The sequence below is a fragment of the Ciconia boyciana genome, chromosome 1 (genome assembly GCF_034638445.1).
Source record: "Ciconia boyciana chromosome 1, ASM3463844v1, whole genome shotgun sequence".
NCBI classification, from domain to species: Eukaryota; Metazoa; Chordata; class Aves; order Ciconiiformes; family Ciconiidae; genus Ciconia; species Ciconia boyciana.
The window spans coordinates 212,242,848-212,255,525 of NC_132934.1; the positions used below are offsets into that span (position 1 = coordinate 212,242,848).

General features: G+C 39.9%; 1 protein-coding gene across 8 annotated transcripts in view; it reads right to left on the bottom strand.

Moving 5' to 3' along the window:
• Window positions 1–1,628: 1,628 nt before the first annotated feature.
• Window positions 1,629–12,678, bottom strand: part of DLG2 (discs large MAGUK scaffold protein 2) — a 1,049,275-nt gene continuing 1,038,225 nt past the window's right edge. For all 8 annotated transcript variants that reach the window (XM_072850809.1, XM_072850805.1, XM_072850803.1 and 5 more), the window contains 4 exons: window positions 12,072–12,244; window positions 11,251–11,360; window positions 5,444–5,535; window positions 1,629–4,413 (listed from right to left, as the gene is read on the bottom strand). In XM_072850809.1, coding sequence (XP_072706910.1) covers window positions 4,307–4,413; window positions 5,444–5,535; window positions 11,251–11,360; window positions 12,072–12,244 — 482 coding nt within the window. In that variant the 3' untranslated portion in view covers window positions 1,629–4,306. The remainder of the gene's footprint in view (window positions 4,414–5,443; window positions 5,536–11,250; window positions 11,361–12,071; window positions 12,245–12,678) is intronic.

The following is a 12,678-nucleotide window of genomic DNA, read 5'->3' on the forward strand; positions in this document are numbered from 1 at the left end:
CTGAAATCAATGGCGTGACCGTGATTTACACCAGCTGAGGATCTAGGCTGGCTATATGCTGAATAGATTTTTGATGTTATTTGCTGTTAGCTTTGATGCTGATTTGTGCCCTAAAATGGGAACCTTTTTTTTAACATAATGATGACCTCATTCTTACTTCTGAACTAAATGACAAGATGTCTGATTTTTAATGGAATAGGAAAATACATTTATTCCACCAAGGCATGGGCTTGAGCACATGGATGCAGTTGCACAGTGAACCGCATGCATAACATGGCAGACAAAATGTTCAAGAGAAAAAATGTTGAGACTAAAAGCTGTGAAGGGTAAAAGACCACTTTCTGTGAACACGGCAGATAGTATGGCTTTAAATATGCAGCTTAAAAAGAAGATTGAGACTTTTTTCATTAACACTGTTTTTCCTACAAATATCCTCGTGTGTTGTCACTCACTGAATCCTCTGGTCAGGGATACAATTTGAAAAACAAAAAATAAAATATAAGAAAACCAAAGCAAAAATACGATTGGACTGAGTGCTGATGAGCGAGTAACAGTGAAGGTGTAACACCAACAATTTCTCCATAGAAAACTAATCTAAATAGGTAGGTGGACGTTGTATAACTAGGACACTGTCGCTGGCTCGTAGTGGTTATTAGCTCAGGTTCAATACTGCTCTCCAGGATGAGGATTTGAAATTTCAGTGCAACGGAGAGATTTCTTATCCTTGAATTTCACAGGGTGGTTCCTAGGACCCTGTCCACACTGGAGCATCAAACCATGCTAGCTACAAACACAATTACACCACAGAATATTTATCTAGAAACAGCCTTTACTACCAAAGAAATTACAAAGCGCTAGCATGGACAGGGTACCTCTGAAGAAAATTAACTCTATCCCAGCCAAAACCAGCACAGTAGGAAGGGGGAATTAAGCAAGAAAGAGGCTCTTTCACTGGTTGATGGTCAGACCGTAAGACCAGTAAAGAGTGCCGTTTCACTGAGCCCTGTTAGCAAGCTCTTAATGAGTCAGTGCATGGAAGATGCTTTGTGACAAGGAGAAATAAATAGGTTGTAATATTGCACATCTGCACAAAGCTAGCAAGATGTCACTGTGATCATTCATGGGTGGACAAAAAGCTGTGATAATTTTGGTTCTGCTTAGACCCTACGGTGCTACACACTGTGCCAGAACATGAGAAATAGCACCAGGGGTGTGATCTGGCACTTTTCCTAAAGGGTCCAGCATTTGCATTTGTCTCATGTTTAGACGCTTGCAAGTCTTTTACATGGACAGAAAGGGAATCTGATTACGCTAAGCTGTGTTAGCACCAATATGGTCTCAGGCGCCAATTGCTGTGGGTTGTGAGTTTGGACTTCTCTTTTTTTTTTTGCACCAGATGTAATGAATCTTATGTTTGCATGAATCTTATGTTTCTCTTCCTCCTCCCACTACCACCCAGTATGATCCGAACAGCTGCAATGCAAAAAAGAACTGCAGCTCTGAGGATGCTGAAACATGAAACGCAAAACGTCAACGCACAAAACAAATGGGAGTACAAGTCCTAAGGGAAATAAGACCTCTTACTGCTTCTCTTGTTGAATTGGTTTTAAATATATGTTTTATTTAAAAAAAAAAAAAAAAAAGAAGTGCAATGGCAACTCTAAACTGGAAGCACAAACAACAGACAGGGAAAAATAAATAATGTTACTACAGTAACCAAGGACTGATGGAAAATTTGATTGTACTCAGCCATAGTGTTACTGTTCACCATAAAGCACAGCACATAACAAAGCAAAACAGCTACTAGTAGGATAGTACTGTAAAAGGCTGCATGCTGAACTAAGAAACAAAGAAGCAGATGTGACTGATTGCTTAAAAACAGAGCTGAAAATTAGAATGAAGTTCCTGCTTTAGGATACTTGGTTTTTCAGGTCTGGTGGGCTATTTCCCAACCTGGGGCAATAGTACTTTGCCAGCATGGAAAAATCCATGGCTTCCAAAGATCTGGGGTCACTCTGTGGATTTCTGCAGAATTATCCAAAATCGAAGCTTTCATTCATTTATATTTTGTAAAAAAATGTTTCTAGCCCTTCTGGTTGCAAAGCTCTTTTGGAGACTTAACTGAAACCCTTGTTTATAAATCTGCGCTGGCCAGGCAAGAAAAATAGTAGTAAAAGAAGTGTGAACTTCTCAAAGTTACCGTAGTAGGGCAGTAAGTGAGGCCACCTCAGGGCCACTAAAATGCCCATATTTTTAACCCTGTCACCGCTGGTGGCTATAATACAAACATCCAGCTAGTTGCGCTCTCCATGGAGGTTGGCTGGATATACCTGTCAGCTTGACAGGGTGTAGAAATGTAAGCTTCAAATAGACGAGTAACTGAGGCGTCTATTTAGCATTTGCCCTTAAAATGTCCGTAAACATTAGGGTTGCTGTAGCCACCAGCTAGTAAGTATTGGACTCCTGCGGCACAGCAGGCAGGAGAGTGTGGGTTTTATAGAAAACTTGGTCCAGCAGCAGCAAAGGCAATTCAGTTTACTATCATAGTATCTCTTGCGGTTGTCCCCTTGTGTGTCAGAGTGAAGAATGGCAGCAGTACAAAGGAAGGGCAATGTGAAATGAGAAAAAAAATACCTCCCTCTCCCCTTCCATGCACCCCAAACTGCAATTCCACAGACTTTCCCCAAATCCCTCACAAATGTCCATTGCCTCAGTTTTTGCTTTTAAGACCCTTGTTGACTGTGAAATGAATGAAGATACAAGTTAGTTGGTGACCTGCCTGCCTACAAAGAGAGGGAAGATCAAATGCTTTTGGTATTTCCTTTAAAGAAACAGGAAGGATCATAAAACATTTGGGGGTGAAGTGTGACTCCCTCCAAGAGAGAAATTATTAACTGCATTCAAGCACTGACATTTTGCTTCTGAAAAATCATCCACTTCAGTTTAAAGATGCATTATCCTTTTGTGTTCAGAAAAAGTCCTACAGGGCAGTCAGTTCAAGAGATCTTTCCACAGGAGTTCATCATGATTAAGTAGAGGCAAGGGAGAGGATTAAATTGAGAGAAAAACAAGCTGACAACTACAATTTAAGGAATTATCTTGCTTGTCATTAGTAATAGAGAATCTGTTACAGAAAAGGGATAATGCAACTTGATGGTCCTCTTTACATTTTACAGTCGCACAAGGGTGTAAATATTTAATCTTTCAATTAATTAATCTTTACAAAATATCTCACAAAAACATTTTTACCTATAGAAATTAGTTTCTATACATCAATATATTTTTATTTTTATAAATTATTCCATCTTTAAGTGCCTTCTATCAATATAAATGATAAAATAGACAATCAAAAATTTTAAAGCTTTTCCCAGTTGTATCCCTCCTTGTCAACATAGGTGCTGTGAATCCTCATACATGTGTGTGTCCGCATGGGAATGTGTTTGTGTGCACATGTGTGTGATGTGAAATGCTTCCATCCTCTCCCACCCCCAAACTCCATTAAAATAAACTATATTGTTATTAGTTCCTGATGCAATAGTGTTTCCAAAGGGGAAAAAAGAAATGCTTGACTTGGTTTCAGAAATCAAAAGATGTGCATAGTTACCGAAGTCGAGGTGTACCAACTACAAATGTGCAATGACAAGCTTAGAATAGGATCCACCTCCCAGTCAAGTCAGAGAGCGTCCTACCAATGACTTCAGTAGGAAGTGGACCAAGTACTCTGAGCTTGATTTTGCAAGGTGCATGTGGCCCTGATCTAGCAAAACGTTTAAGCCTGTGCTTAGCTTTGAGCACATGGATAGTCCTACTGGAATCGATGGGACTGAAGAGCATAGGGAAGGATCACAAGTGACTCCAAGTCAACGGGCTACTCATGTGTAGGAATTGGGGTTAAGTGCCGAGCGCCTTGCAGGATCAAGCCCTATATGAGGTTCAAGAGCTGGGAACTTCTCTTTAAAGCAATCAACACACTGAGCTCAGCCATTGAAATCAATCAAAATGTCCGCATGGGCACAGGAGGTGGCTAGCTCCCCTTGACAGAGGGTCTCCATGTCAAAAGTTTATACCTACAACTGGTGGTCTGAGCACACAACAGATTTGCTTTATATGGTAGAAGTCTTTTTGTTCCTACCCTTTGACCCATCAGTGTCCTTCATGGCTTCAAACACTTTGTGTTGTACATTCATCAAAATTCACATTGACTGCAAAGAACATAAATGCAACAAAAACAGGAAAGCCTCCAAATAGTATATTATAGTTTTCTTCTAAATATTCTCCCGTCGTAATCAGAGGTGCAGTGGCTAATTTATAACTTTTCCTTTGAAGGAATCCAGATGAAAGGCCCAGATTGTTCTTCAATTACAAGTTTGCATTGATTATATATATCTTCTAAGCTATCTCCTTGAACAATAGCTGCAGTAAGAAATCATATCAATATTTCTTTTAATTGTTATATTCTACAGCATCCAGTGTCAGATATTGATGAAATGAGAAGGAATACTAGCACACGGTGATGTTGTTGATTATGGAAAAGTCATACCCCTGCAGATGGCAACTAAGTTCAATCCAATGGCACCTTCCCATGACAGAAACCCATCCCACTGCTTCTAGTGAGATGACTGAGCTAGGCTAGTTTAGAGAATAGCAGCTCTATCCCATGGGAAGGCAGCATGGTAGGCTCCCACTGTTGCAAGTTAAGCTTCACATTTCATTTGATTTAGAAGCTACTTCATCAGTGAGTAGCAGCAGATTTACAGACCGATTTACAGGTCTTTTCCTGACCTAGTTACAATAAACTCACTCTTGGCTGCAAAAGTTAACTAGACCAGGCCCAAAGTGACAGAAGATAAAGCAACTGTAACACAAAGCACGGTGTCTATATTCTTAAATTCCTTGCCTCCCCCAGAAATCTGGAACTGCAGTTCAGATTATGTGCACTGTCAGCATGTGGATGGACAACTGGGAGCTTCTGAGTATTATCCATAAATACCAGTCCCCTGAGTAGCGAGCTGCCTAAACCTGTCCAAAGGAAATGCTAGGGCCCAGAGCAGGTCTTAAATGTTGCTCTTTTCCAGGTCAGGAAGAAGATGCCTTTCTCTTTGCCTCCCATGATCCATAGCTTGAGCTCTTGCCTTGAGCTAGTGAGGAATTCTTTGGTCTGTACAAATGCAATGGTGCAGCATTTGTACTGATTTCATTAAAATCAGTTTTGGGTTAGAGAGGGAATCAAATTAATGCAAAACTATTCCTTCAGGGCATCAAACTTCTGAGGAGTTGAATGCCTCAACTGCCCTTGAGTTTCAAGGAAACAATAGTCTCAAGCCAGGAGTCCTTACTGTGGGCACACTACACTGATATGCACTCTAGGCCAGAGACTGAGCTGATCCAGTTGTTTTGCAATAAAAGACTATACCTTGAGATTTTTTTTTTAATAAAAACATACCTGTAAAATATTCTCCAAATTCTTGTTCTAATTTAATTGCTCGATCGTAGGTTTTCTTCGCTTGCTCCTCTGTAAGACGTTTATTCATTTCCCTAGAAACACAGAGGAAGTAATCAAAAAGTTTAGATTCTTACTAGAACAGTTTTCTAAAAGATATGTTCAACTGAATCACAGATGGATTGAGATCGGTACAAGAATCAAGCGGTGAAATTCTTCCATCAGTTCATGTCAGTTTCAGTATTTTAAATTTAATTTAATTCTTATGTAGTATAAACCTACATTTCCAGACTATTTCCCATTTCTCCACTAAATTTTTATTTTGGGTTCACTACTCCGTATTCCCCCCAAAATATGAGGCCCAAATCTGGTAGCTTCTAACTGAGATGGACTTGTGACATCAGGAACCCATGGGTAATTCTGGGAGCCAGGAGGTCTCAAGGTCTGAGCACTCAGCGCACTCCTGCCTCCAGAGCTGAAGCTCCTTCAGGAACCTCTCTATCTCCCAGGCCCACAGCTAGCTGTCTCAGCTGAATAAGGTTGTCCAAACTGCTGAAATGGAAGATGGGTTTTGACTGAGGCTGGAGCTATGGAAGTGAAATCATGACTGAAGGCAGGATTCAACACACTGAGACTCCTGACCCTGTAGAAGAATCCCAGAGTCATTGTAAGCCCTGTAGGGAAGGCCCAGAAGGACCCAGCATGCCTTCCAGGGAGAATTCTTGGTTCAGGTGGGGGCATGAGTGCCAGATATCATGAGAAATCAAGCTGAGTCTTTCCAGCAGGAAGAGTTAAGGTAAGTTATTTATTTATGTTCTCTGTTCTAGTCCTTTCTGATTAACTAGAGAGATTCCCAGTCAAGTGTGTCTTGTAGATTCTAAAACATACAGGGTACCAATAAATGTAAAAACATAGACAGTATCAGTAACATTCTGTTATTGCCAATGTTTTGCTATTTCATGGAGCATTTCTGTTTCAACAGAGGCATTATTTAATAACTTTAAGGAATAAGTTGTCTTGCCCATGCACTCTCAGTTTTTAATACCAGTGTATACTTGCAAAGAATCAAGCTCATACTCACTCACTGCTTTACACATATATTCCTGCACATACTCAAATTAATTAGCAATAATAAATACAGTTTGCTTGTTCTAGCATTTTTTCACAGCACGGATTCATTTTTCTTAAAACATGATGGAAATTTTCTGAGGCAACTAAGAAAGCAAGAGAAGGGAGCATCTTGTGTTCTACATAAATCTGATTTAATGCCTTGCACTGAATCATATGATTATGTGGTAATGGACTGTATACAATATGACATGGGTGATGCATGTAGGAAATTATGTGCATGATGGTGTATAAAAAAATGATCTATGAAGTGCACAACAGTATGAACTTGCCACAGCTAACTTGTACCTGGCTTCTGAAAAGCAGCCTGTAAGGTGTCCAGGATGCAAAAAGTTATTTCTAGAAATGACTTAAAGCTATCTGTATAACTAACCATATAACTGGGAACACTGCTTAGAAAAATCTGTCTTGAAGTACCAATGCAATGCAGAAAGCAGGTTTATAAAATGAAGGATAAGAAAGATTTATTTTAAAATTTATGACAGTTATTTGTGGATTATATAAATAGGTTTAATATATGCCAATCTGGGTCATGCTGCTAAATTTGTAATACTAGTAATTCTATTTATTGGAAAGATTGCTATCTAATTGAGTTCAGGTGGGCTTCTCATCAGCTATGCCTACTTGAACATATCTTTAGGTGACCGAACCAGAACGCTTCCTCAAGATCTTTGAATATCAGAGGAGAAAATACAAATAAAAATATAAAAAAGCATTCAAAATAGTAAGTACTTTGAAATAAGTAGAAATTTGCATTACATTTTCAGGTTGTAGATTTGCCTGGGGTATAAAACTGTGCTAGTTGTATTCATGCCTCTGCCCATCCTGTGCCTTCAGGAGAGAGGAAGAAGGGGGAGGACCATGATGTCCATTTTTCATGATGAATTAAAAGTGCTGTCAAACTGTAGTCCCTTCTAATTTTTTATTTCCTAGCCAGGGACTTGCACAGCTGGTGAATTAAAAATGCTTACAAAGAGCTGTCCCTCCAGGCACATTTTCCCGGGTTTTCATCCTCTCCCAATGAAGAGCTCACCCAGGCTCTTCATTACTTCCAGCTCTCATCCCCATGATCCCACCACCGTCTTCCTTCTTCTAGAGAGAGAGGCCAATTGAGAGGTACCAACGGGGATGCCACTGGGATTAAACCTGTGAGGTGGAGTCATGTAGAGGTGGGGAAGGAAGGAAGGAAAGAAGGAAGGAAGGAAGGAAGGGCAGGATGACGGAGCAGTTTTTTTACAGCAATTTGATTGCCAGGACTGAATTTAATTGAAGAAAGCAGAATCAGGAGACATCCAGCTCAGGTCATGTGTTCTGGTTGCTTTTACATCCAATAGCCCCTTATGGTCTTCCATTGATGTGTTCAGTAGTGTTAGTAGGGTATTTCCAGAGAACCAGCGATAACCAAGTTTCAAATGCCGGTGTAAGCTTAATTTATGCTCCCTTCACTCTTCTTACCTTCACTGTCAGATAGGTGCAAAGGAGCATATGCGTAAATGAGAATTAGACTTCAACTTTAAGTGCTAATTTTGCTGCAAGTTAAATCTTTTGACTTTGTTTCTCTGCATCTTCTGATTAGCAATTTTTTGTCTTTTATGGTTTTACTTTGCTATTACACTAACTTTCAAGTCATTTGTATGAACAGGAGAAATAGTTATGGCAGATAAACCTATAATTTTTGTGTTGTAGTAGTTACATACATAAAAAAGACTGAGTGAACACAGTTACGCTGTCATAAAAATGTCCTCTTTCTGTTCCCACAGAGCACTGGTTTACCATGTTAAACTTCTCCATACTAAAATAATAGTATCTATTGGAAAGGTGTTATATCCGTTCATCTATGCACACCCTACAACTCACTACCACTTATGTCTGAGTATGCATTTGTTTAGCCAGACCTTGAGTGATTTATCTTCATTACTAAATAAAATAAATGATTTTCACAAGCAAGGGGCTCAGAATTATGTCATTATTCTCAAGACAATTATTTAAAAAGAATGATACTGTTTATATTAAAAGAGTTCTCATTTCTGTTAGAAACTAATTTTGGGTACTGTTTGATAAGATAAATACACATTAGATAGACTAACTAGATAAAAAGATTACTTGCAGAGAGCAGGCTGCAGGGGATAAACTAATTTAGAATGCCTGAATTAATTACATTTTTCTCTTTTTTTTCAGGAGTTGTATTGTGTTTACATAATTTATTTATATAAGCAATATTATTGCAAAAAATCCCAAACTAGTACTGATATATAAGGACCTTTGTTGTCCCACGAAAGTCTGGATTTCTAATTAAGGGTGTCTTCCACAGAGTATTTGCAGAATAAGGCATTCAAAGTCATATAATGGATTTCACTTTGTTTGTCCCTACCATACTGTCAACACTGAGGCATGTTTAGATTTGGAGAGTGAAGAATAGCTTACATTTGATTTATATCAGTCAGGAAAATTCTGCTAACTCTGCATAACTTGTTTTGTCCTAAGTGAAATATTAGCATTCCTTTGGTTTAATAACAGGATGATTGTCATAATATTTTGCAACTTCATAACACTTTTCAATCACTCTGTTCAAGGATTTGCTGATCTTACATCAAATCGATGAAGCCTTTATGTTATTGCCACATTTCTGGTTCTGCCTAATGTATTTTTCAGAGTGAGGGCCACTTTTAGTTACTTTTTTTTTTTTTAATCACTCCAGATGCAATGTCAGCATTAAACAAATAATGTAAATATTTTATGAATGGGAAAACTGTAGGCTAAGATCTATCTTAAAACAGCCAATGCAGAAGGTAGGCTATCAGACTACCCTTCCCCTTCTATACAGCAACATGATCAGAATATAATTGAATTGTAGGGCTGGAAGAAATGTCAAGTCAAGTCATCCAACCCAAGATGGCTTTGGGCAGGATGGGGCTGTGCAAGTACCACATACTGTGCATCATTCCCTGTAATGTGTCTGGACATGCAACAACCTTATCACCAAAAGGCAGGGCCAGGGAGGATGCACATACATGGGATGGGGCACGTTAGCGTTCTCCAGCTCTGTCACCCAATGGTTGTGAGCACACTGTTACCGGAACGAGATACTCATCTGCCATAGGAGGGGGGACGCCTACATTTTAGCTGTGTAACAGATACCTATGGCATCACCTGGCATTTACAGAGCCTTTGGTGAGGGGAAGGCACTTCAAAAGACTTCAAGATTTCATCCCTGTCACAACAAATGAAGTTGATAACTCTTGCATTACCATAAGCGTACGTGGAAAACACTTGATCACAATCTATTTTATCCTGAGCTTTAACCAGTATGAAGGTCACTTCCATATTTCCTCCTCAGCCTTCTCTCCTTGACACTAGGTAACCCTTGTTCCTCCTCCACGGCCAGGGTGGAACCCAGAACCAGGCCAGTGCTCCAAGTGAGGCCTCATCCATACCCAGTAAAGCAGAATAACTGTCTATTGTGTCCTTATACAACACTGATGTTAATACAGCCCACGGTGGCAGTTTCCTTTCTTGCAACTACATTATCCATCCATTCATATTCCTGTGTGATCTATCCCAACTGCCAGATGCTTTTCTGCAGTGCTATAGCTTAATTATTCCCTGCTTGTACTCGTGCATTTCATTTTCTCTCCTTTGTCTGTGCTGAATTTCATCTTACTGATTTTACATTGAGTTTTAATCTTATCCCCAAAGTGCTTGCCACCTCACTCTGCCTTGAGTCATTCACAAACTTTACAAAAGGATTGCCCAATTCATCATTCAAGTAATTCATGACAATAACAAGTAGTCCCAAATAGGGACACAGCTCAGGAAATATATTTGCAGGATTTCTGTTACCCGCCCAGTTTAACAGTGCCATTTTCCACGACTGAGTATGGTTGTGCACATGCTCTCTAGTGATTCCCTCTGGATTATATTTCCCTAAGATGCTACTGAGAATGTTCCATGGAGCCAGAATAAAAATCAAGATGCAATACAATTATTGATATCCATCTCATGAAAGAAGGAAATAAGATTGATTTGATTTGCTTTTGATGCACATACATTGGCTGCCTCTAGAACCTTTTTATCCTCTCAGCTATTATACTTGAGTTGCTTAACTGTTCCCTGGATCCCAGTGTTCTTCTGAATATTGAAATTAGGTTGCCTGGTGACAGCATGAAGTTGGTGCCTTCTCTTTCCTTAAGTGTTACGTTTGCCCGTCTCCAGTCCCATGGGTCCTTGCCTATCCTCTTACAGACCTTCGAGTAAATGAAGGGCTGACAAAGAGGCACACGCTGCAAATCTGACACAGGTTCACCCTCTGGTTCACCCCCTGTGACCAGATTCTACACCCCAAGAGCACCCAAGGCTGGATGGCACAAGCCATGCCACGAGTCCTTGGTGAACTTGCTGCACAGGTTGGAACAAGTACACTGAGCACTGGCAGGGAGTCCTTCATGGTCCAGCATGTAAGCCCACGTGTCCCACAGTGCGAAAGGTTCAAAGGCAGCTTTGGCTTGTTCCTTGAGATCCCGGGACACAGTGGATGGTAGGTAGGGAGATCAAGTCTCCATTGTTCCCACTTCCTCTTGTTATTACTGATTTTAGAGGACAGGCAAAACATAGACTCAAGACCTGTGTTGTTCCACTTGAGACTGTACCCTGAAAATAAAATGCTTGAAGGAGTTTGTACTTACATCAGAGGCTCCCATGATTTAGGCTTAATGAAGATAGCGATGGGATAGAGTTGTGCAACTTGTAGTCGTTTGATAGCATTTCCTGACACATCGAGTATACAGTGCTTGCCCTGTTGGAAAGAGATGAGGATGTGTTTAGTTTTGCAGAGTTTGCTGCAGATCAGCTAAAAGATGGGAAGCAATTCTGCGATGCAGTGCCCTGGAACGGGGCCATTACTGGGGCACCAGGGAGGGGGGACCCCAGGGCATGCGCTCCACTCCTCTGTGCTCTCTCCTTTGCTTTGGTGCTAATATAAAATATATACTGGAGATATGGGAAAAAAGTTGGGTTTTATTTTTACTGGCGTGAACTTTGCGGGAGGGAGAGGATTTTCTTCAGAGATGAGGAATATCAGTTCATAAAAGTAATAGGATGTCTACGTTCTTACTGGTTAATTCAGTTCTTGTTTGTGTCAAAGACTCCCTGTGTCACCTGAGGCAAGTAATTTAATCTTTCTGTGCTTCGTTCTTTTGCCTCTGTGAAAGTGAGATAAGTTTATTTACCTCTCTTACAGAGGGAAGAGAGAAGGCTGTTTTGGGGTGTACTTGAGGTGCTGTGTTAGATCCCTGAATTGATGGCACTACATACAGGTACAGAAAGCGCCAAGGATGTTGTCATTCAAAGTCAGAGACTCCACTTGTGGAGCCATTATAAAGCCTATAAATATTAGGATGCCATTTTGCAGATATTTTATATTTTTGGCAGAAGAATCATGTCTGAGATACAATGTGGAAACAAAACAGATCATGGTGCATGGTCAATAAAACTAGTGTCAACCTACCCTTTCTGCCACGAATCTCACAGACTGGACACTAGTTCCATATAAATTATCATTGTACTGCCCAGCTTCTATAAATTTGTGCTCTTGGATATCTTTTTCCATTTGTTCTCTTGAAATGACAAAATGATAATCTCTCCCATCCACTTCATAGTCACGCTTTGGCCGTGTGGTATCTGCATGAAACAAAGGACAGAAGATCAAGAAGTCTGTAAAAACATTTTATGCAAAAAATGCTGCAGTTAAAGTTTGCTCAGTGGACAATGCTGGGCCTCCTGTAAGTGGAGGTGCTCCACATCTGGGAGCAGATCTTTCACTACTGCATATTGTTTTCAATGGAGTTATGACAATAAAGCTGTCTTTTTAAAGTAATACCTTCTGATGTTTACCTCCAATCACTACTCACAAGATAATATAAAATTAGGATTTACCAGAATTCCACTTTTTTCAGCAGGATCACACACAAACCCCAAATACAAAATGCATTCCAGATTGTAAATCTAATCCTATTACAGTGATAACATGAATCGCAATCTCGTCAATTTAATTTAGCCTTAATTATAAGGCTGATTCTGATCTCATCTCTAGCAGTTTTAAGCTGGTGTATTTG